At 40.5% G+C, this 25,885-nt stretch overlaps 1 protein-coding gene across 1 annotated transcript; it reads right to left on the bottom strand.

The window, feature by feature from the left end:
* Window positions 1-18: 18 nt before the first annotated feature.
* IFNGR1 (interferon gamma receptor 1) lies at window positions 19-24,864 on the bottom strand. Its single transcript, XM_048296054.1, has 7 exons — window positions 24,693-24,864; window positions 15,266-15,380; window positions 14,694-14,866; window positions 13,127-13,275; window positions 12,256-12,427; window positions 11,086-11,201; window positions 19-4,798 (listed from the first exon to the last, which is right to left on the bottom strand). The coding sequence occupies exons 1-7, from the start codon at window positions 24,778-24,780 to the stop codon at window positions 4,298-4,300; spliced, it is 1,314 nt and encodes a 437-aa protein (XP_048152011.1). The 5' UTR covers window positions 24,781-24,864; the 3' UTR covers window positions 19-4,297.
* Window positions 24,865-25,885: the final 1,021 nt, after the last annotated feature.

Raw genomic sequence — 25,885 nt, 5'->3', positions numbered from 1 at the left:
TGTTTGGTTTGTGTTTGGTTGCTTTTTGGGTTTTTGGTTTTTTTAAGACACGCTAAAACTATTAATTTGGACCAAGTACAACATCTCTTACTTATTAATACTCAATACTTCCATGTTTACATGGAAGCACTTCAAAGCAACTGGTGGTTATTCCTAACCCTGAGAAAAACAGGTTTTCTCATGCAAGTTTCTTTTTCTGCAATCTTCTAGTGAAGGATTACATAAAAATATGGAAGTCTGTTCCAGGCAACTGGGACTTTACATGGTGTCTTGTTTCCACAGATGTTAGTAGATTTGACAATTTTTTTTTAAAACTAATTACTGACTTACATGGAAAACCACACAAAAGCAGATTTGATGTTTCTGTGCCAGCATGCAGTACTGCTGCAATACTTCACTGTTAATTGCAGATCTAATAATAAAAAATTACAATGTCCACTCAAGAACAAGAACTGAAGTTCTTAGAAATTTTGTGAAGTTCTCTTTCACAGGATATAATGTTTTGGAGTCTTATATTACATCATCACCCAAATCATCCTCAGGAGAGAGGGAGGAATGCTAAGCAGCCAGGACAAGAGTAAAAATCAGCTGAAAAGGTTTGAAGTGTCAAAACCTTCTAAGTGTGTCATACTGGATAGCTGACAGGTCTGTAAAAGGCATGAATGAATTAAATGATTTTGAATGTATAAATGTTAGGCACTTTCATATTCTGGATCAAGGTGCTATGTATGAATATCCAGAAGCTCAAGCAAACAACTTCATCACAAGAATATTAATCAATTAAACTAACTCAATTAGGTGAAAAGGTATAGATAAATACTACCTGACAGGTTCCCAGCCACATTGCTCAGATATTTGGTATTACAGGACTGTAAAAGCATGGCTAACTACCTGTAGCTGGAAAGGTATTTCCATTCCCATCCCAAGAAGTTCTCACACTGGAAGCTACTGGACTGTATCCCGAGATTACCACCATGACTTGCCCTACTCTTAAGCTCTCAATACCACTACTGGCAACTGCTGGAAGCAGGACTGGTGGTAACAGGTTACTGACCCAGAAACACATCCTTGTCTCACTGTGGCCTCACATTTTCAGCTAGTCACAGCTAGTAAAAGAATCCTGTGCTTTGCACACCCTTAAACTTTTTTATTTCACAATTACAAAAGCTGTAAGCTGGCCTGAGCAATTTAAGCATCTACACTATCCCTGTGCCACTAGTTAAGTATGAAGCACAGAGAAGACAGACTGCAGGGATGGTGCTAATTCAGTGGTTTTTGTAGTTAAGGTTCACAAATTTTGATTAAAAAGTACATTTAACCATGCTGTATTTCAAGAGCAGATATTTCTGTTGTGTGTGTGTAAAGATATATACACGTGATATAGTACAAAGCACTCATTCCACTGGTTTTGATTTTCAGCTTATAAAATAACACTGCCTTTCCCATACACGACTATCTGCCATGCCACATTTTTCCCACATATTATGATATATTTTTGTGTCACTTCTTATTGATCTCAACATCACTGTTCTTAATGATATCCCAGCTCCTGGCTGGGTCCTTTCATTCACATTTCACTCCACGTTATTTGAAAGATTCAGAAAAATGTACAATGTAGTTGTATTGCAGGGGAAAGAGAGAAGAATCTGAGAAAGTCACTTGGTTTTAAAATGTGTCTATCTGCATTCCTCTTCCAGTGTGTCAGCAAAGGAAAATCTTCCAGAACAACGGAACACTTAGCTCAGACAAATCTAAGATGCTGACTCTTAGTTCTAACACCACCAGGGTTTCCTGATGCACTGTTAAGAATGCAAATCTAATTTTTAAAAAAATTACATGCTTCTGACAGAATCTTAGTTTTGAGGCAGATATATCAGATCCAACAACTGCCAGAGCTAATTCCTGACCTTCTTGGAGAACACCAACATCCTACTTATTTTTTGGACAAAACTGACAGAAGGAAAACAAGCTACCAAGTGCAAGGTTAAGCACTCTGAGCAGTTGCAAAGAAAACTCAGCAGATTGTCTGACCAGAAACTTCTTCCCATAAAACAAGATTAACTTCACAGTTTCTAATGCCCTCTCTATCCCTTCAGAGCCAAGTTCAACTTAAACACTTACCTGACGTTTATAAATTCCTGAGGTATTTCTTGCAATTCATATTCATCAACAAACCTCCAAACTCAGGAAGAAATTACATCAACTCCAATCTCTGCACAAGACACAGCTGCTCATGTACTTAGTAGACAGCCTGCTAGGAGCTTCAGTGCAATTAATCCCGACTTTAAAAAAGCCTTCTTGTAACACCAAGAGAGTTATTTTCTGCACTTTTGCCATGGCAAGACCTACACATTAGCGCATCCTAAGCAGAAAGTCACTAAGCACTGCCTTCTAGGAACTTAACCCAGAACATGACATTGGAAAAGTTGCTAGGGGGATCTCACTACATTTGAATATAATGCAGAAACAGATCACAGCCAGCTAACAACTACTAATTGGGCTTTCCATGACACCATAACTACAAAATTCACCTGCTTAATTTGGCTTTTCCTAAAATTATCAAAACCCTGCTAACCAATCTGTTACCTTCCTGTGAGTAGAGATGGGAAAAAATAGCTATTGTCTTTAAATCTTTTGTATCTTTGTGGTCAATATCTTGATATATACAAGAATGGAAGCACTCCTGAAACTGCTGTACAAACTAACTTCACCTTAAGAATACTCATGGCACTGAGAAATGTACGGACAGAAGTACTGGTTTTCCTTTAAAACCACCTGCTGTAACATACTAACAAGTCTGATAATCCTATAAAAACACCTTTTAAAACAAAACCACAATTTTGTGTAAATGGACCAACTTGTACCCGTAAAGTGTTCTTTTTTTTCCTGAACTAAACTTCATTAATGATTGCTCTAAACATTTCCTATGAATAAAAAATACCTATCAAATCTTGACCAAAGGGAAATAAATGGATTACATGCATTTCAATATAAAGCTATAAAATTCTTATTCCCCAGTTTTCAAAACTACAATCTCTATGATACAGAATTCAGAAGGCTGTCAGATGACAATAAAACTTATGAAGTACAGTTTAACCACACTATTTTTCTATTGTCTTGAAACATACTTTTGGAGGGTGATTTTATGTAGTTCCTAAGTTATGTTATTAAAAGGGGGGGGAAATGGCAGTGATTTTCATCCTGCTAGAAAACATGCTTGGAAAAAATTCTATTGATTTCTGTTTAAAGAATATATTGTTTTAAATATTAGGATAAAATGCCCCAGAAAAAAACAGGCTTTTGAATTTTGAAAACATTTTCTAAAGAATTTGTGCAACCATCCATCAGACTTTTTTTTTTTTCCTTCGGTGATGATCAGTCAGCTTGCTAATACATTCTGGAGTTATCCAGAACGTGACATGGTTACTCACGTCACTAGGTGATCCAAATGGATGCTGCTGTACTCAAGTAACAGCAAAGCCTACAAATAACTGGTACTTTCACAGAATTTTTAGGGTTGGAAGGAACCTCTAGAAATCATCTAGTCCAACTCCCTGTCAAGGCAAGGTCACCGAGAGTGGGTGACACAGGAATGTGTCCAGGTGGGTTTTGAACGCCTTCGGAGAGGGAGACTCCGTGACCTCCTCGAGCAGCCTCCTCCAGTGCTCTGCCAGCCACCCTCAATGTAAGGGAGTTCTTCCTCATGTTGAGGCAAACCTGTATTCTTAGTTTATGGCCATTACTTCTTAATTCTTTGACATGGAATCAAATTCTTAAGATTTACAGGAAGAGCTTATAGGCCTAGTCTTACTTAAAAGAAATAGTAGCACCTAATTTAATATAAAAATACTCTTCAAGAGAGGAAGATAAGCAAGAGGATACCTCCAATAATGGTAAAAACTCTCAATTCTTGCACATGTCTATCTTAATCAAGTGAAGGATTTCTTAAGCATTACATTCATTGAACTGACTTTGAAAAAGGATTTGAGGCAGAAGTGAATAATGGTACAGTTGCTGTTTTATAGTCAATGCTATGTTTTCTATAGAGTATTGTTAAAAAAACACAGCACTATTTCAAATAGGAAACAATGAGTTATGTCATATAAAAAGGCATTTCTAAAAGTGGTTATTATGAAACTTCCCCACACTTTTTATGTCATTTTCAGGTACTACTTTCAATTGTCAACTGAGCAGAACAAGTATGACTTGTAGATGTTCACAATTTTACCCAGACTTTCCATAACCTTCAGTAATGCTATTCTTTCTGAGTTGTGGTTAAATACTTCAGTTATTCTGGTTACTCAGTTGGCCTGTAAGCATTCACAGGCTGTTCTTCACCAACATCTATCATTAACACATCTAATGGAACATGAGGCTTGTCATAGCCAGAAAACTTGAAGCAGCTGCTTGGGATGACTGTTTGCTGTGTTTCTGTGGTAGAAATCTCTGCCCCTGAAGACTTACTGCATGTATCCATTTGGCTACTGCCAGAAATGAAGTAACTCTCTTTTACTTTACAATTTTGTTCATCAGCATCAGAAGATACCTCCTCTGTGCTTTCCTGCACAGGCACCTCTTCTACCTTGGGTGGTGCCTCTGGGGAAGAGACAGCAGGGTCTCCGTCACAGGAAGTCACAGGACTAACAGCTTCTTCTTCTGGCTCTATCTCCAGCAATGTTACTTCACCGTTCACTGGCAACTCCGAGTGACCTGATGGGAAGCTAATTACGGATATATACTTCCCCTCTGATTTTGGTCCCAGTAAGGCACCTGTGCTCAGATTTCTCATCACATTGACCTTAAATGGGAAAAAAAAAAAAAAAAAATCAACTTTGAGTTTAAAAGTTGAAAAAAAAAAAAAAAAAGTGTGTTAATAATAACAAATTTAACATTAATATAACCAATTCCAAAACAAAACTGCAAAATTAAAATCTGGTATGGTCATAAGGCTATGTCCATGAGTTCAACTGTTCCAGTAACACTTGTATGCAAGATCTCAAGAATTTCTTTGGGCAAGCACATTAACAAGGATCAAATCCATTTCATGTCACTCACTGTATTTTGAAGTTTCCAGTGTAGAGGAAAACAGCAAAAGAAGGGAAAGATGTAATACTCTTCGGCTGGGAAAACCTTCCATACTTTGTAGCTAATGAGTGTAATTTACAGTGGCCCCTGTCTCAGCCAGGAGGGAAGTTAACAACATACCCAGTAACTGCACCCATGCTGGAGTCTCCCAACTTATTTCACAGTGTCACTAAGTCCCTTAATGCTCCAACAAACTTTAATGTTTCACTTTGAAATCCCTCCACAGGATGATCACATGAATTCCTTCAATGGCCAGGCCCCAGCTTGTTTTAAACAATTATGATATGCCTTCAGGCTGTTTAAATTCTTTAGTCTTTTTTTAATGTCTTTTCACGAATACATACATATGAAAAACAAAATAGGGTAAATTTTCAGCTATTTGATGGTGTTCCCTAAAGATAACAGAATGCCTAGGGAGAAAGAGTTAATAGTGCCCTTTTCCAAATTTCATAATTCACTATGTATGTGTATCACAATACCAAGTATTATAGATACCTGAACTTCTTAATAAAATACATAATCACTGTTTTTTCAGATACTTTACAAAAAAAAAAATCTGCCTGAAAATTTAGATAGAGGCAAATTTGGAAGAAAGGGATGTATACAGGAGGAGGAAAGAAAGAAAAATAATATTAAGAGAAATTACAAAGAGGCACAAAGAACCTCCCAGTCTATATTAGTGTAAGAACTGCAAGTGCCATCAAAACCAGATGATCCAATCTGACTGTGCTTTTCAAGAGTCTTCCCTGATTAAAAGGTTGTGAGGCTGTAGCTTTACATTCACACCTTCAGACTGTGCTGACTTCACTAGAAATTGCCTTCATCTCTCACTTCAGTCCCATTATCTTTCCCCTCAGTAGCCCTGATACCTTGTTGATGCTACTCTGTGGTTAAGGCTGGATCAATGAAAACATTACAATTTAGGAAAACGAACCAGCTAAACAACAAGCACCACCGCAAGTCAAGCAAACACTACTCCCTGAAGAGCAGTTACTGGTCATCTTAGAGTTTTTTTTTACAAACAGCCGTGTGAACATTGAAAAGGTGAGGCAATCCCCCGGGGAATCAAGGGTTGCCACTGAAAAACTAGTAAAACTGCATTCAGGTGGCTCCTGACACACTAGAACCCAGCTGCCATTCAGCCATCAGTCTCTCTGGATTTTCATTTTCTGTTATGGGGAAACAGAATACTATATAAAGACTATTCAGAGTAATTTCCATGAGAATTCATGGAAACCACTCATTCGTAAGAAGCAGATGCTTAAAAGTTAGCTGCAAGGAACAGATTACAATCAATAATGGATAGATACTGAAAATGTTAAGAACAACTTAAAGGACTAGTGTACTAGTGGATATATATCCAAAATATTGGGTACCTATGCTATACAACACTGATCTTCAAGGAACCAGCATCTATAGTTTTTTGGGGTGGGGGTCAGCAATAATCTGACTCCAATAATCACACAGCAAATGACAAGAGAAGGTAATCCGCTGTGTAAGGTGGAATACTTGAGGAATGTGAATTAAAACAAAGTATTACAGAAACCATGGCCAAAAGCTGTATTTTCAGCTTTCCATCTCTCCCCATACCAGTACATGCTAAACTGAAGTTAAAAACAAAACCCAATGAGTTCTTGTTTCTGTCCTTTTAGGATTTTCACACAGCTCTAAAAAAATCAGTCCTAAAATGTGTTAAGGGATCACTTTGTATTCTACACAGGTCTGGCATTTCACAGTGAGCACTGGCAATACTCAGAGACTTTCAGGATAAAATACATATTCTCTGTACAACTACATCCAAGACTTCTCAAAAGAGGAAATCCATTTTTCTCAGGGCAAGTTTTTGACCAAGTCAAGATGGTGCAAAGACACTCCTATTCCCATTCACAAAAGGAGGAAGTGATCAGAAGAAAAAACTCCTGTGTGAGTTTCCCGGTACCAAAGGTTTGTTAAGAGTCACTGAGTCATGACTACTAGACAATTTAGCAACACATGCAGTTGTTTCTAGCTTCAAAGATAAGAATCATAGCTTATTACACTAACTGGAAGGCCATTCAAAAGATCTTAAGTAACAAGGGTAATTAAGATACAGTTGCTATTTGAAAGGAAATATTTACTATAGGAAAGTTAATATTTTTCTTTTATGCATATTACCTAATACTAGCAAACTGACAGCCAGTGATCTTAAGATGGACATCAGCAGTATTTCCTGGCATGTGCAGGTACTCACGTGACTTCCTGTCTCCAGTAACAGCACCTGAGCTTTCAGGTCTTTCACTGTTTTAACAGACTAGGGAAATAAACTGCTGAAAGTCAGGCTCAAGAACACAGATAAATAACATATCCCAAGGAATTCATAACAGTTAAGGTAATTAACAGATTCTTTCTTAACTTCCTTTTCTAATGATGTGTCCACCCATGAGATCCAAGTAATTTTCAGGTGCACGCTTCTTGGAGGAGAGTTTGAGAACTCCATTTCAAATCTTATTAGGATGATGGCAAAAATCTTTGTGGGCTTTGCATGGTTCCTCAAAACATTAATGCTGTGTAAATTCATGAAGAGAAGACTATGTTACTGCCCCCTATAGATGCCCACAGGGAAAAGTTTTCACAAAAGTAATGAAGCAGCTCCTCTCTTCTAAGATGACAATTATTTGTGGTGTCAGTCAATATTTACAGGAACAACTAGTTTCTCCACATCAAAAATTTATGTAGTATAACTAAAAAAAAAAACCAGATGCAAAGAAAATTCTCAAGTGTTTTGTGAATATCCTTAAGTGTTCTACAAATACAAAGACAGAACACAGCTTTGTCATTCCTGTCAGAATCAGAAAAAGCATCAGCAGATAGCAGAAAAGTTGGCTTAAGCAAGACTCAACTTTCACCTTTAGCTCATTCTCTTAGAGAGTGGATCTTTTCTACCCACAAAAATATTTGCCATAATTTAAGGACAAAAGGCACTGAAGAAAAAGACAGTGACGTTAAAGCAGAGAGAGAGATACCCACAGCGTATCAGTAAATTAGGGTCATGTTCCTTTAAAAGTGGGTGAGCCCTTATCACAAATCTTAGAACAAAAATCTAGTACAGGAATAACCACAGGCCAAACTGCAGTGACTGAAGATGATGGGCGGAAAGAGACAGCCTCTTGTAATACTTTTTGGGAGATAAATAAATGAAAGTTTTAACTACAGCTGAACTGCTGAAACATCAGATTCCTCTGATCCAGGCAGAAGACTAACATGTTCTGTCCCATTTCACATATGCATATTCCTGGTAGGATCCTACTGTTTATAATGTTTAAACATTTAAACAAACATGTCTTCTGATGAAGACAACCATCCATTGCCTATACCGAATGACAGCTGCACTGTGGAAGCAGGACCTAGACATGACTGACATGTAATTCTTGGGAGTCATGAACAGCTTAAAAAAGACGGTATAAAAGCTCTGGAGCTCTAACTGGCAATGGATTTTTTTTTCTTTTCTCTAAGTATGTGAGACTCACAAAGGTAGCTGCTTGATGGTTACTCTTCCTTATTTTCCCTTCTGTTGGAAAATTCCAAGTTGCTGGAAGTCATTCAAATGATGTTTACCATCTACTTAAAGTCACCAGGAAGCAGAATGCTGAAAAACAGCAGTCCTAAGGTAGGAAATCTTGCCCAGCCTTTTAACAGATGGAAAAACTCCCTAGATGTTTTATTTTCAGACAAGCTCAGGTAAGGCGCAATGATCATAACCTGTACAGAACGAAATGCCTTGTGCACATTCAAAGGTCAGTGACAGGCTTCAAGTGCCATTAAGTCTATAGAGATAATGTAATATAATTAAATTTATCATTAATATTAATTATTTAAATTGTTTGTTCATTACTCTAAATGATTAACCATAAAATAATTATTCATAAGTTACTAATTGCTCATTTTACATTCCCATAGTATTCGTATTACCTGTATTGAAACTACCTCTATGAGCTCTACAACTTATATTTGTCATTAGAGACTTCAATGAAAATGGACAGAAATATAGAATATCCTGATTTGGAAGGGACCCCCAAGAATCAGCATCTACCTCCTGACTCCACCCAGGGCAACCTAGAATTTAAACCATACATCTCAGAGCATGGGCCAAACGCTTTTTGAACAGGATTTGGACAGTAACCACTTCCCAAGGGAGCTTGTCTCATTGCCTGACCACCTAGCTAACAATATTTATAAATAGTTATAGGCCTCATTCAGCTCCTTAGCAATAAAATATGATGCAGTGTGTGAACCATACTGTGGTGCCAGAGCCTAGGAACCACAAAATAACATACAGCCCAGTAAAATGAGAATATGGGCACACAAATGAGTTTCTACAAGGTGAGCCTCAAGCATGAAGTTGGAGCACGTATCAGGAAGCTCACAGGCATTAAGAAGCACACATTCTATTTGTGATATTCTTTTTCCTGATCCTTTAGATGGGATATCACAGTGGTACTGGAAAGCTAAAATAACTATGGATCCATTGAGCACTACACTGTAATCCTAAACACAAACATTACTGTTGTGTGTACACAGGACACAATGTCACACATTCAGACAATTACACACTGGTGTGAAGATGACAAAAAGCCTCCAGCATCTCTACAGGCCTGTGTGTTTTGATATTGGGGCCTAGCTGCAGATGCCATCAGAGAGGCTGCTCTCATCCCATTTTTTTAAAGCCTACAGTGTGAATGGCTACCTCCAAACTAGTCCCCTGGCTCCACCACAGTCCATGGAAAGAAACAGGAATTTTAGAGAACATTTTGTCTGACCAGAAGTGTATATAATTTCAGAATAAGATGAATCATCTTGTGCTGCACAAGTTGGTGAACTAGATTACTGCTTTACTACAAAGGGACCACCTCTGGCTTAGATATCTCCATTTAGTCAGAGCAATCTCACCTCCTGATACTCTATTCTAAAGAATGCAGATTCCAGAGGGATCTTAGGCATTGACTATGGGGGAGTAATTTTAAAGGATTTTGAAACTGAAGAACATGGAATCAAAGATCATTGCCTACTCTTTATATACATGAGACTTTATCCACTGAGAAGACACACTTCCTGTGAGTCCTGTTTACTACTGCCTCAGGTGGCATTCTCTGAAGTTGTGGTTGCTCATTTATTGTGAGTAACACGACACCAGGAGAACATTACAACCATAGTTGTTAGATATTCCACTCTTACCTGACATGAAACCAAGGAGTGCTGCTGCTCTTTAAGGAACATCCGCTCTGTTTCCTAGGGATGGCTACAGGGAGTTTTTAAGATAGAGCAGCGGCTGACCTCTCTTCCCTGTAACTGCTTAGTGTGAGAACAGATTTCCCCATGTCCTTCTTCTCTCTTCCTACAGCACTATTAGTCCCTCCCCTTACTCTGCACATCACTAAGAACATTGCAGCAATTAGCAGAATTCCAATACTATCATTTAATGAAGGAATCTCAGAGCTCCTGTGACAGGATGAAAGGAAATGGGCACAAACTGAAACACATGGAATTTTTTCTGAATGTAAGAAAAACTGTGAGGGTGGTTAAACACTGGAATAGGTTGCCCAGAGCAGCTGTGGAGTCTCCTTCCTTGCAAGTATTCAAAAGCCATCTGGATATGCTCATGGGTAACCTGCTCTTGTGCTTGAGCAAAAGAGTTTGAGTAGATGACCTCAAATATTCTTCTCCCATCAGTGATTCTGTGGTTTTGTGTCTCTGCTACTACAATGAACACAAACCTTCTAGGTACACACACACTGAGTTTTTAAGAACCAAATTCTCAAACTAGATCAACTACTGCTACTTCAGGTAAAGAGACACTGCAGTCTAGCCCTAAAAAAAGTAAGAGGCAGCTAGTTGCAAAGCCTATCAGAATATTAGACTGGCATAAATTCTAAATATCTATGAGACAACAGTAAAAAAGCCAAAAAGACCCAACCAAACAAACCCAAGAGATTGGCATAAAGATACAGTAGTTATAGAACTTACCAAAGACTTAGGCAGCTTTATGTTCCTTTTCCTCAGTTTCTTGCAGCCACAGTATACCATTGCTATTATAGTCAAGGTCCCAATAACAACACACAGAATGATGATAAAATGTATACCTAAGAAGTTAAAGCAAAATCTACTAGGAATTTTGGAAAAACAAGCCACTGCTGTTATCATTTAGAACAATTTCAGAAATTGTAATAGGTCAGAATGCTTACCTGTAATGTGTGAATTTGTCAATTTACTACCTTTTTTCACTCAAAAAAACTTAATCCATAAAACTTTTATGGAGTAAATAAAAATGAGAATGACAGAAGCTTTTCAATTTATATAAACATAATCATGTTTTTATAGAAATAAAGGAATTTTGCAACTAATTTTTTGTTCCTTAGAGATGACAGATGGAGATGATGAGATTTGTGTATTTTCCATGTGATAGTATATTAACTAACATAACTGCACAGAGTTTATGTACAATAAAAGTAAAACGTGGAATCTTCCAAAACACAGAATTGTTAACAATTACTAGTAGGACTCCACTAGTCTGACTCTCCTTAACACCCTCCTGCCTCACTCATACAGCTGCTCCTGTGCATTCAAGAAAACTGCTTCTATCAACTTTAACTCTTTGCTGAAATTCCAGGCCATAATGAAGTACAATTACAACGTCTCAAGAGGTTCAGATATAAATTTGGGTCACTATCTGCCTTTTGTTCTCTTTAATTAAGAAAGAGTTCAATATCTTAATTTAATGGCTGTAAGTTTATAGTTGCTTCAAATTAAAAGTCTATATACATTTTCCTCAGTGAGGAGGCTGAGCAAAAAGCCAGCTGCTAGAAGAGACAATGCATATGAAAACCACATAGCTCAGAGAATGATCCATGTCTTTTTTTAATCACACCAATGATCACGTGCAATGGAAACAGGTTTTGTGATACCAACAACACAGGAAAAACACCCCAAAAAGAGGTCAGGGTCACTTGAAAACAATACATGATCTGTAAAGGTCAGAACTGTCAAAGTGCATTTGGAAAATAATTACTAAGCTTTCCCTGTTTTTTCTATTCTCCCACAGGCATCCAATGGCTATTATCAGACCTCAAATACTTGCTAGATCAGATCTGTCTTCAGATTCAGTATGTTCTCACTATAATATAAGAATCCTCTTACTCAGTGTCTGCTTGAGAGGAACAGGAATGCAGCTTTCCTCTGATGGAGTGCCAACCATCAGATCATCAAAACGTCCTTCTGCTGAAACACAGTATGTGGAACTTTCATTAGGAACTGGGATTTTGAGGCTACACTTATGCATTGTACAGTTGTCCTCGTAGAACTCTTCAGTCTGCAAAAAAAGTGGAAGACATGTTACATCATCTGACTCACTAGAACAGTGTTACAGTACCTTCTACCACTTCAAAAAAGGTTAAAACACCATGTGTTTCCTACATCAGCCACATGCCTTGCAAAAGCTGTGTGAACATCAGCTTACTGGCTACCTCAAGATGTTGTATTTGATCAGACCATGGTATTTTCCAGCTAAAATTTGTGCTGTTCATAGTAGAGATTCACATTTCTAATTCATTTATAAAACTTGTACCTGGATCCATATGAAAAGCTAACTGTAAGTAAACACACCTATTGTAATTTTCCTTGAGTTCACTCTCCATGATTGCTAAATAAACTGGTATAAATACCTTGGAAGGTAATTTTCTTAAATTAAAGGTCTCTTTAGACAAGTGAGAGGGGCACAAGTAAAGTTACCAATGTTCAGCATGTACACAGAAACACCAGCATGTGATCAGGTAACACTTATCTTGTGTCCAGCTAATGCAGTAATCTAATTTTTGTTGTAAGCATTAATTTGGTCAACTAAAATCCAGACCTTTCATTCACATATCTCATTGTAATGTGCTCAACATTTAAGGTGCTCAACCGTTTTCTTGGTATCTGTTAGCTCCGTGTGTCATAGGAGCAAATCCCTTGTATAGGCATTTAAGGTAAACAAGTGTTTTTAATCTTGAATTTTATTTTTGGAACTTACCTCATTTTTACTATTCCGAGCACTCACCAAGTACTCAAGCCTTGAATAAATGTCTTCAATACAAGAAAGAGGGAATTCAGGATGGTAAATATCAACCACAATTTTATCACCATGTCTTGAGAGATTCAGTTTTGGCGGTCCTATTTTTCCTGCAACACATTGATTAGGCCAAAGCTTTTAACATAAAATAATGGTATTTATAGTTAGCTTTCCAAAATTCATCACAGATTTGAGAAGACTTACGTATTTATTCCCATGCTGTTAATATTCCATAGCTGTGGTAAGACCTCTTGGTTGCTTAGAAGTAATGGAGGCATTTGTATACATTAACTAATTAATATTAATTAACTAAAGTTTGTAAAATAGAAACAGATTGTCCATGAAGAATTTCACTATTAAACAATTCAACTTTCCTACACACATAAGTCCATAAAAATTCAGCTGACAACAGAAAAAGCTAACAGCAATTAAACATATACACGAATGAGAACCGAATACAAGATCCTGCTGACTAGATCCCATCATAAATCACCTCAGTTAAAAACAGTACTGTACTGAAACAAAGGCTATACAAAAAGATAAACAAATCTCACTGTAAGCAACATTTGGAAACTTTGGATTTCCCATGGCAATGGTTTATGTGAATTTTTCGTGTCTAATGGTCTGACTGAACACGGGTTTCTTGTTCAGTGGGAAAAGTGTTTTGTCTCTCTTCTCCACACATGGCCACCAATTTTCTGGAAACTGTCACACTCAGCATTACTACCCTGACTTCTGTCCCCTTGTCAAACTCTAGAAACCAGCCACTATTTCAAGTCATAGGACTGTTGGGTGGGGACAGAATCATAGCAGAAAACAAAGAGGGACTCCACTCCTTCAGCTCCAGCAATGTAGAAATCCAGCTCTAGCTAAAGCATAGCCCAAGTCAGATAGAATCTCATGCACCAGGTTTCCCCTGAAAGCTCTATGTTGGGAATGGAGCAAGCATGGTAAAAAGACTCCTTGTCTTTTCTCATTCTGTTGCATTTCCTTTGCACTGCCCATGGAATGCCAGAGCCTGCCACACTGGATTGTAGACACAAAATTTACTTTTACAGTATTAATGCTAAAGGCTAATTTTTTCCAAAGCAGGCCGAAAGATTTACATGAAAAACTAGTAACTTACAGTACCTAGATACCTGAAGCTATCAGTACACGGCATTCTAGTGTCAAGCAAGGCATCATTACTTCAATGATGCCTAAAGGTCCACATTGTCTGGTGACAGTTTCCCACCCTAAATTGGTTTCTGGGGCATCAGGCAAGAATATGGGAAGGATTCAGAGTGCACCATCAGCATCACCTTCTTGCCTTTAGAAATTTTGAAACAAATATTCAGATACCACAGAGTCAGGGCTAACAAGTACTGTGAAGTTCCTACTAAGCAATCACGCTTCATTTCATCCTGGACTCCTGGCTTTAAGATACTCCCAAATGCAGTGCAATAAGAGAGCAAAAATAATAATAAATTACTAACTTTCTAAATTTTTGAAAAAAAAAATCACAAGGTTTAGCTTAGATACAACTTACCATGCCTTTGCAAAATAAACTCATTTGCCTCGACATATTCAGACTGTTGTGACCCAACAAAAGCTTTAACTCGAAGCCAGTGAGATAAATAAGGGTCACATATTTCCTCTGAGAGATCACAAAAATGAGCTGAAGTGTTCACACAGGTTGAGACGTTCTTATAGTAACCTAAACTGTAAAACAGATCAAATAATAGTAAATACAACTTCAACTGCACAATTCTGTACAATACACTGCCTGTAATAAAAAACTGTGAGAGTGGCCAGGACCCGTGAGGGCACAGATTACCCAGGGGGGTTGTGGAGTTGCATCCCCTAGGGATATTCAAAAGCCAACTAGACACAGTCTTGGATGACCTGCTCAAGCAAGGGGTTTGAACCAGATGACCTCCAGAGATCCCTGCCAACCTCAGCCATTCTGTTACTTGACAAATTTTGCCTTAATTTACACTTGGGCAACCTTCACTCTACATGACTTCACTACATAGAAACCAAAGAATTTACCACGGACTGACTGCTTTTATATGCTTCTAGAGAATATCAGGCATAGGAAATAAAATAGTAAGAACTTACTTGTAAGGCTTGATTTCCACAATAAAACGAGGCGTTTCAGGCACAGATGGGTACTGCCAATGCAAAACTGTTTTGAAATTTTCGGATGTTACTACAATCTCTGTTGGTGAAGGCACTAGAAGAAAGAACAATTGCACTTTGACAAACAGACCTTTGTAAGCACAAGAACAGCCAAATGTACTTCTAAATTATTTGGAAAAGGCAACACACTAGATATAAAAATCACAAATACTTGCCCCAAATGAGCTAGTCTGTCACCACTACAGACACCTATGAGCCCTGTAAGCTGATTTATTACTAATCTCTCCTTCAGAGACAGCTTTTGTCCTCTTTGCAACAACATCAGATAACCCACGCTCACTGAAAGCAAGTCCATCAGACAGCCCATATCAGGTCCATAGGCAGTGATGATTATACCCCTGTGTTGGTCTTCTACAGATGTACCAGCAAGACAGATAGTAAGACTTTACTCAAGTTAGAGGAGATTAGCTCAGTTCCTGTAGATTTCTCTTGCTGTTCATAAAATGAATTGGAGGAGCTGGGGTGGGAAATGGTACCAGAGCTGGACCTCCAAGGCCAAAATACAACAGGCCTGCTAGGGAAAGCCTGGATTCCACATGAATTTCTAACAGTGATACTTCTACCACTCCAGCAGTATTTTCAGTAAGCTGTGATGACCAAAATAAACTACAAACATTTGTAAGGAATTTGAACACTGAAGCTATAGTGTAGTTCCATATACATCTATATCAGAGGTAATGTCATAAAGCAATACAAAAATAAGAAGCAACACTGACAGTTTTTTATATTCACCAAGTATCTGTTCTAAGCAGCAACAGCAACAGAGATATCAATGAAGCAGCTGTAGTGGAAGGAAAATTACAGTATGCTGTAACTGTTGAAGGCTGCCACATGATACTCAGGAAGAAAAGATAAATGAAGGTCACTCAACTAAATTTAACTCTTACAACTCAGCTTTTCAATGTCTGGTTTGGCACTCTTAGTATTCTCAATGTAGCTTTTACAACATGTTGAGGGAACTCTTATTTGACCTGCTCTACACTGCTCTTTGTTCACGAAGCAAGTACTGCAACTTTACTCTGTGATATATTCGGGGAAAGTAAACAATTTTCACATCCTGAGAACAAGACCACAAATATAACACATTACTGAAAGTAATACGCAGAGGTTGAGATATGCTATTGACCACAAAGGTTTGATACATGAAACATAGATCACTCTGCAAATGGTTCTGTGGTTTATGTTTTAATACATACAAGAGTGGTATTTCAGCTATTGGAAAAAAAGGAACATAATCATCAAATTCACAACCACAAGAAAAAAAAAAGGTGACAAGCTGACAGAAGAGGTGTCAAGCACACAGATGGGCCAACGCATACAAGCATTACTTCAAATATGCCAGTTTAAGCCACAGTGTAGCTAGCCTTAGAAAAATTTAACTTTTGTGTACTATTATACAAAAGAAACTGCTTAACAAATGGGGATGACCCCAGAGCGCTGAAGGGGGTAGTAAATGTTACAGTAGGACCCCTCCATCAGCTGCCTAAGGTTTCCTGCTGACTGGAAGCCAGCCACCATTCCAATTTACAAGAAGGGCATGAGGAAAGACCCAGAAAACCAGACCTGTTAGCTTAACCTCAGCACGTGGAAAAATGATGGAGAAGATCATGCCGGGTGCTCTTGGAAGACACTGAAAGAGCAATACTATCACCAGGAACAGTCAACAGGGATTCACAAAGTGAAAGTCCCATTTAACTGGTTTATTAATTTATCAGTTGATCATACCTAGTGGATGAAGGGAAGGCAGTGGATGTACCTTTTCTGGATTTTAGTACAGCTTTTGATACTGTCCCTCATTCTGTCCTTCTGAACAAGTTGGCCCATGCAGGTTCACAGTGCACTGAGTGAAGAACTGGTTGAAAGGCAGAGCTCAAAGGGTTGCTGTGAATGGGGCTGCACCTGGCTGGGGACCAGCAGTGTTCCCTGGGGCCCGGTCCTAGGGCCTGTTCTGTTCAGGATTTTTACCAACGATCTGGGTGCAGGAGTTGAATGCACCTTGGGCCAATTTGCCAACGATCCTGAACTGGGAGGTGCTGCCCCCCCTCTCAAGGCATGTGAGGCCTTGCAGAGGGTGCTAAACAAATGATCTTTGTTGTCTAGCTCACAGCCCCTTTACTGAGGCTGGCTATCTGATTTCTAATGGTTTCTTCTCCAGAGACAGTGCCTGGGGATGCCGCAGTCCCATTTCACTCCAGCATCAAGAGTGCAGACCACAGAGAACCCTTCAGATTTTCAAAGTGCCACTGTCTAATCTTTACATATGCCATTTCTGCATATCACCAGTAAAAGGCCCTAATACTTTACAGAAACACTGTTTTACTTAACCCATTGAAATGAACCCAGAATGAAAGCATTCATTTTTCTAAACATTTTATGCCACATTCTATGTTGTTCTGCAGGCATAAGTGGAAGATGACAATAGCAGTTAGTGCCACAAAGGTTAACTATTAAACATAAAACTCCTTTTAATTTATAATAAACATAAATTCAGCAATACTCAAGGTGCAAATTCAAACAGTGAGACAGCAAGCATGGAAAGAGATAAGAAAACTGATCAGCAGTTCATGTTACAATGCATGACACAGAAAACTCAACAAGTTCTATTTTGCCTCCAGTTCAAACAAAGTGATTCCCATCTGCAGTTCACCTTGCCTTGTAGGACAGGAACACTGGCTGATGAGAAGCCAACAGAGAACAGCAAGAACAATTTTTGAAATGTGTATCTGTATTGTAAAACAACATAAAAGGAACTGCAGAAAGCAGCTCTACATCCATAGAATAAAGGGCAAAGGTAGGCCAATCAGATATCTTTTTTAAGCATGCCAGGAGAAGAAATTCAACATGCCTGTATTTTGAGGATAAAGAACTGGAATTTTGGAAAGCAAAGATAGGACTAAGAGAGGGGTAAAAGCAAAGACAAGGACCACAGGGTGACCTGGATGTTTAGCATTTAACAAAAAATAGATGTGGGAATACAACCACACAGTTTATCTCAAGAAACTCACACCTGCATCAGTTTATAACTTGGACAGAAATTTATTAATTTGTCCACATGCAAACAACTCAAACTATTGCTGCCATACTGATGACAAAGATCTCATCAGGTGACTACTATGGGACACGAATGTGTATATACATAATCAAACACCTTCTCAATGTGCAATTATCTTAACTAATGTATTTAAGATTTAGTAGACGTTTACATCTTCAGCAAACTTGCAGAGCAGACAGTAAGGAAATACATGCGGGAAGAAATTAAAAGCCAAACTCCACTGAAAGACTTGTTTTACTTCAAGTATCAGCTGCTGCTTGATTTCAGGCTGCTAAGAAATAAGGGGGATATTGGGTTGGTTTGGAGGGTTTTTTTCGGAGTAACATAAACAAGTGTACCTAGTGTCTTCTAAGACAGATAATTCTTAGAACTAATCCACTACTTGCACACAATATATGATGTAGTTCTGCTTCAAAAGTGTACATTATCAAGGCAGAAAATGCTTGTTTTTACCTACAAGACAGGTGTAACTTGTGAAGAACAAGTCTAACTTGTCTTATTTTATGCATTTACTTCTCCGAGTCAAAAACACCCACTGCATACCTCTCACAAATCTCAGCAGGGTCAGATATATGCAAACCATACAGACTTCTTTACCAGCCTGAAACCTGACATTCTTGTTCACTATGTAACGGTTCCTTAACAATACCTGAAAGTACTTATGAAAGACAAGTTTGAAGCAGCCATGTACTCAATAAAACCTATTTTTAAAGCATCTACAGAAGGACTTAATATTTTGTATATATGTAGATGTCCGACCTGTTCACTGAGCCTCAGCAATGCATTGCCTAGAGCAAAAATTAATTCAATGAACTGGACATTTCCGAGATGTAAAAATGAGACAGCCTTCAAGCTGATACGTGTATCTTGTGCAACACTGAAGTTCCTTCCCTCATTCTGACATTATTATATACACAGAGGGATTTGTCACCACAGCTCACACAAGTGGAATTCAGCTGAAGTGCGATAATGTACGCAACAGAACAGGGCCTGATGAATCCACAATGCAGAGTTTATGGTACAGCTATCTGAGACAACAGTGGACCTAAAAGCCATAAAAGTTCATTCAAGTCATATGTGCCTTTTAAACATCATGTAGGCACCGAAATATGGACTGAAAGCACAAACTGAAAGCTTGAAAAGACAAACTGTGCAAAAACAACAAGTAAAAACGTATTTTGAAAATTTGTTCCTGTTTTGGCTTTCCATTAAAAACAAACAAATCCTTATAATCCCCAAGTGATACATCATAGGAAAACACTTACAAGCCATTTCAACAGGCCAAGAGGGACAACAGCTTGAACTGTGCTGTAGAATCATGGTTAACTCATCACTTAAAGACAAACAGCTGCAATGGTAACAAATTGGTCCCTTCTGGGCCCCTGACCGGGAGAAGTGTGCCTTCCTTGTGCCAGCCCTGTGCTTTACCTACAGTTGCTTCACTTCACAGATTAACAGAATGTTCTGAGTTGGAAGGGACCCAACAAGGATCACTGAGTCCAACTCTTACATAAACAGCCCATACAGGGACCTGATCTCACACATCCCCTTTAACTGCACCCAGAAAGGGTAGCAGTTCTGATGACTTCACAAATGTAAAAAAGTCACTCTCCTTACTTTCACCGCCAATGAAAATGAAGACAAGGGAAAAAAGATCAATTTGCACTACCTTTGAATGCTTCTGCATGCCTCTGCAGCCATATGCATTGGAAAAAATACCCAAACAGAAAAAAAGGTGGCAAAAAGGCAACCAATACTGTGAAAAATGAATTCAGAAGGCAGCAAGTCAATGCTAAGGATGAAAAATAACACATAAAAACAACCTAGTCTCTCTCTGAAGGCTGAATTTCCTTAATTTTTTTTTGGTGCCCAACTTGGGATTCAAAGGGTTTGAGATAATGACAGACTTGACCGGATGTACTAGACTGAATTTACAGGTGTTAGTGCTGTTTAGTTAGTAATGAGTACACTCCTGTGTTTGTCCCGGGGCTCACTTTCCTGACTGTATGTTTGAGTCCAGTGCTCGCTGCTTGCTGTACTGCTTATCACCTCACTGTGGTGTGCCTTGGGAGCATTCTGATAACAGCCATGGCAATGCAAGTGGGCTCCCAGGGTATTGCTGCTTTCTGTGTTGTATACACTCGGGACATAAAGTGGGGGGAAGGAGGAGGAAGTGTGGAACATTTGAAGTCATGGTGTTTGTCTTCCCAAATAACCCTCACCTGTGATGGGGCCCTGCTCTCCTGGAGATGGCTCAACACCTGCCTGCCCATGGGTAGCAGTGAATTCAGTCCTTGTTTTGCTTTGCTTATGTACATGGATTTTGCTTCCCCCTATTAAACTTTCTTTATCTCAATCCACGAGTTCTCCAGCTTTTACCCTTCTGATTCTCTCCCCAGTCCTGCTGGTAGTGAACAAGCAGCCACATGATGCTTGGTTAAACCATGACAAATGGTCCTCCTAACCATTAATATCCTCACTTCAATCTGCTCTAAATCAAACAAAGTTGGCCCACACTAAAGCAGAGTTCAGCCATCTGGGGGCTAGAGGAGAGCTAGGAGCACTGCCCAGCACCACAGGACAGAATCTGAGCAGGAAGGGGTCACTGCTCACCACAGGCTGCAGGAGCACCAAGCACGGGCCCTGGGGAGAAATGGGAATGTCTGTCAGAGCAGTGGCTCTGCCTTCTGCCACGTTCTCCTTCAAGGCAGCGCACCCAGGTTAGCATGCCTGCCTCTCTGTGCGCTTCCAGCAGACCAGGCACTAAACAGCTCCTGCTCCTATCAGACTGCTGGAGGGGAGCTGCCTGTTGGCTGTGCTTGGCTGGGAGCTTGGCATGCTGGCAAGCACCAAGGAGATGAAGAACTTTTGTGCCTGCTACCGACTGGCTTTCTTTTAAGCGGCAGCAGCCACACGGTGTATGTGAAAATATTTGCATGTGCTTGCCTTCACCCACTTTGATTTATCCCTCCAAAAGAAACCCAGGACATGCATTTCTCTGTTAATGCCACTCCCATACCTGGATGGTACTTCCTTAAAAAATTTACTACAAACAAGCTTAAATTAATGCATGTAACAACGATTTATGCAGAAGGTTCTACCGGAAGTACTCAAAAGACCTCAAATTCATTTGTAAACTAATTTATTTGTGAAGTGAGTACTATGACTGGGGTAAAATTTAAAGCTATTAATTTTTTTAATATTTACTGAAATGAACTTAAATGATTTCCTAAGCATCATGAATAAACATTATACACAGTATACAGAGCATTTTTACAGCTTCTATTAACAGAATTGTGTTTTCTCAGGGCTCAGAGGTTTGACACTGTTCTGTGGAGTTTTTAAAATCATTGTTTATGATAAAAATTTCCACAAGGTTGTAAGTTGTACTAACAAGAGAGGCACACTGAGAACACCATCTTGAGAAAAAGCACAGCAAGTTGCACAAGATGGACACTTAAAAAACCTGATGTAATAAGTTAAATACTGTTTTATCTATTTTATGACTATTCTTCCCTTTTGTCATAGAAGTGTTGTAATAGATGATATCTAAATATAGCACTTTCTACAACCTAATTTTTGTTTGCAGCTCATCAACTGCTATGAATGCCAATAATCTGAACCATAAAAGAACAACTCAAGACCACCACGATTATCCCATACAACAGGAAGTCAGCTGCATAAACGAACTACACATGTCCCTGGAAATCTGGCTTCCAATGTGCAGTAAGCACCTGAACTGCTACCACAGCCTCTAAATCTTCTTCACCTTGACCACAGACCTTGTCTTCCATGATACTAAAATACAGAGAGTTCCCATCTCCTCTGTGCCCAGCTCCTCTGACTTTAGAGTCAGAGGGCTATCAATGCAGGCACATTAGGCATCCAGCTGCAGGAAATGCAGGAGGTGTTCCAGCTGCTGCTGGGTTGTCTGGCTTCATTCCTTTTCTAAGGAAAATGGTGTCCTACAACGGAAGATGAAGATAACTGAACATTTCCTCATTACACACTCAGTCTTGAGGTATCTATTATACGACTGGCACATTGAAAGCCCTACAAGACTCAAGGAAAAAAAAATAATCATGCAATTGTTGCCATGGAAATTCTGGGCTCCTCAGTACAAGAGACATGGAGTTCGTGGAGCAGGTCCAGCAGAAAGCCACAAAATTGATCAAGGAATTGGGGCATCTTCATTATGAGGAAGGGCTGAGGGAGCTGGGCCTGTTCAGTCTCAAGAGATGACTGAGAGGGGACCTCATCAATGTCTACAAGTATCTGAAAAAGGAATGCCAATAAGACTGTTTCTCACTGGTGCCAGGCAACAGAACAAGAGGCAATGGGCAGAAACCAATGCACAGGAAGTTCCACCTGAATACGAGGAAGATCTTCTTTCATGTGTGAGTGACCAAGCATCAGAACAGATTGCCCAGAGAGGCTGTCAAGTCTCCCTCACTGGAAATAATCAAGAACCATCTGGATGCAATCTTGTGCCATGTGTTTTAGGATGACCATGATTGAGCAGGAAAGTTGGACCAGATGACCCACTGTGCTCCCTTTCCAATCTGACCCAGCCTGCTATTCTGTAGGTGAAAGCATCATAAACATACTTCAGACTCCCCTTCTACCTTAATTCTTCCCCTGTAAGTCACCACATCTGCTTGCACCAATATTATAATGAAGTAAGGACATGTTATTAGTCATTACATATAAAACCAGCATTTTCATTCAACTAATACACAGCAATGTCAATTAGAACTCCCTTCATGATGCTTTTGTTCACTAAAAAAATAAGTTTTTACTTATATGATGAAGTCTCTGAAGGGCATCGTTATAGTGGCTGTGACCAAGCTGAGTGTAAGTCACTAAGAAAATGCTGCTTGAGTTTTCAAAACCTAACTCAAAAATACATTCTGCTCCTTTGAGCTGAGGGTTTGCTGCTTCACTCACATGCAGAAAAATGAGCTTTCTGCTTCTAGGCAGCTTGGTACATCACCTACACCAGAGCACTGCTCTCTACTCTTACAGAGATAACTGTTGTGCTGGACCAGGCTAGATTACAGCAGGTTTATTTCACAAATGATTTACTGGTATTGTGGCTTTTACCCTAAAAATGCTTAATACAATGTAGAAGTGGCATATTTTACTAGCAATAAAAGCATGCCCTTAAAAGAGACTAAGTCAGACCACACAAGACAGTATTTAACATATCCACACAAGACAATATTTAACATATCAAGCCACCTTACTGATCAAATGTGGCAAAAAGATAGTTTCCCTGCAAGGTTAGCCACTTACAATCAGACACCAAGTCAAACAAACTGGATATTCAAAATGTAAACTATTAAGGGACAAGAATGCAAGCAGACTACCATTTTTAGCACTGCTAGTCCATATCAGACAAACCTAAGCAGACTTCCAAAGTCTGGTGTGGCCCATGCTCAGGGGTAATCAAGTTCAGTCACTTCACTTGGGCATGGATCTAAACTCCAGGAAATCTCCATCTGCAGAATCCAAGGAGCGTGGGCACACAGCCAGCTCTCAGCAGTCTCAATAAAAATTAAATGCATGTTCCCTTGTGACTATTAGACAGCAATCTCTGTTGTTAATGAACCGTTTCAGTTTAAAGTGACACATGTAAATCTGACTATTTCTTTCGTAATTTACTTGCCACAACTCTGCAAACAGAGACACAACACTGTTCTTCGCTGGCAAGCCACCTCTCCTCCCCAGCAGTGCTTGGCCAAAATATGCGTGTTCCAGGCCGTGCTCCCGATACCTTCTTTGCACTCCCCTGTCCCGTGCTCCCAACTTTCGCACTGAAATTCCCAGTTTCTCTACTTCTTTGGACATAGGAAGCGATAAAGCACAGCGGCGCAGGCCAGTCCATTTGGCTCTGAGTGCCAAAATGTGCAAACACCCGAAACGAAGGCTGATGTCACCAGCGCGCCGCCGGTGCGCGCGCCACGAGATGGCCTCCGGGGCCGGGCTGCACCGCGCACCGGAGAGAGCTCGGCCGGGGCGCCTGGGCGGGACGGCACGGCACAGCCCCGGGGAGCGGGGGCTCCTCCCCGCCACGGCCCGGCCGCTCGCACTGCCCCGACGGCTCCCTGCGCCCGCAGCGGGCCGCAGCAGCGATGCGGGCCCGGCGGCACCACTGGCGGCGCTCGGTCACAGAGGACTCCGCGACAGGGCGCGGCCGGTGCCGCCGCCCCTCAGGTGACCCGTGCTGCCCCTCAGTCGGTCGGCCTGCCCCAGCCGCCCCATCCTCCCATCCCGTCCCGTCCCGCCCGTTACCTGCGGGCGGCTGCTCCCCCTGGGAAGCCGCGCTCCGGCGCGGCCCCAGCAGCGCCGCGAGAGCCAGGAGGGACAGCGGCACCCACATGGCGCCTGGTGGGGAGCGAGCGGAGGCCGCCCCGCTCGTGAAGCCCCAGCACCTCCGCTCCGCCCTGGCCGCTGCGGCGCCTGCGCCGGGCAGGAAGGGGCGGGATGCCCGGCAGGAACGGTGCGGGGGCGGGCGGAAGCAGCGGGGTCACCGCCGGTCCGCGCCTGAGGGGCGCCAAGGGAGGGGGAGGAGGCTTGAGCCGTGGCCTGGCGGCGGTGCCAACAATGAACAGGGTGGTGACCTCCGCGATGCCCGCCCTGGCTTTGTTAATGCTGTGTTTTAAGGGCCAGTGCTGGGTCATACCTGTCAGCCCCAGCCGCTTGGAAAGCACCATCCACCTCGGCATGTTGTGAGTTGTGCTCTCTCCCCATTTCTTCTGAAATACGAGTGGAGTGTTTCACAAATAGCACACTGAACTCATACGCGTAGAGGAGTCCTAACTTACGCTGAGAGGCCTTATTCTTTCTTGGAAATAACCTAATTGTCTATGCACTTCAAAAAATTGAAGTTCTGACAAGCAGGATGGAGACTGCAGTTCTTGCCACCCTACTGTTCCTTTGTCTTCCATCCAGTGTCCCAGTGCCAGGTAATTCTCCACCTTAACCTTTCAAACTCAAGACTACCCTGGGCCAGATGAGTAGAAGGACTGTAGTGCTAACCTATGACAAGGACACAGAAGAAACCTCTTCTGCTACATGCCTCAGCAGCTGTGATGAGGATGTAGCAGCTATTTAAGCTCCTGTCAGTGATTTTGCAAATAATGCTTTTTCTAGACCTCAAATGGAGGCACCTTGAGGAATCCTTGATGTCCACACATCTTCTCAGGCTTTCAAGGGGACAGGAGAAGAAAAGAGCTATGTGCCAGAGCCATTACGCTTCCCCTTTCTCATACCTCTCTTTGAAAAAGTTCAGCTGCTCACTCGCCTTTATTTCCTGTCCCAAGCATTAGCTCACTTCCTAGGGAAAGGGGTGGAGAAATTTATTTTCTTGCCATTTGCTATCCACACTGGCAAAACTCAAGAGACAGCACAATTTGCTGTGTGGGAAGGAATGAGTAGCAAGGAGACAGGAGGTCACAAGCCAGCAATGGATGCTGAAGAAAACA

This window comes from Corvus hawaiiensis, chromosome 3, assembly GCF_020740725.1.
Source record: "Corvus hawaiiensis isolate bCorHaw1 chromosome 3, bCorHaw1.pri.cur, whole genome shotgun sequence".
Lineage (NCBI taxonomy): Eukaryota > Metazoa > Chordata > Aves > Passeriformes > Corvidae > Corvus > Corvus hawaiiensis.
This window is presented reverse-complemented; position numbering and strand designations above follow the sequence as displayed.

Excerpts from the sequence above, each read along its gene's own strand:
- IFNGR1 (XM_048296054.1), bottom strand. The coding sequence starts at position 24,780 with ATGTGGGTGCCGCTGTCCCTCCTGGCTCTCGCGGCGCTGCTGGGGCCG. Across the intron at positions 13,276-14,693 it reads GTTTATTTTGCAAAGGCATG|GAAAAATAGGACCGCCAAAA; the intron begins GTAAGTTGTATC and ends AATGTGTTGCAG. Across the intron at positions 12,428-13,126 it reads CTCGGAATAGTAAAAATGAG|ACTGAAGAGTTCTACGAGGA; the intron begins GTAAGTTCCAAA and ends CTTTTTTTGCAG.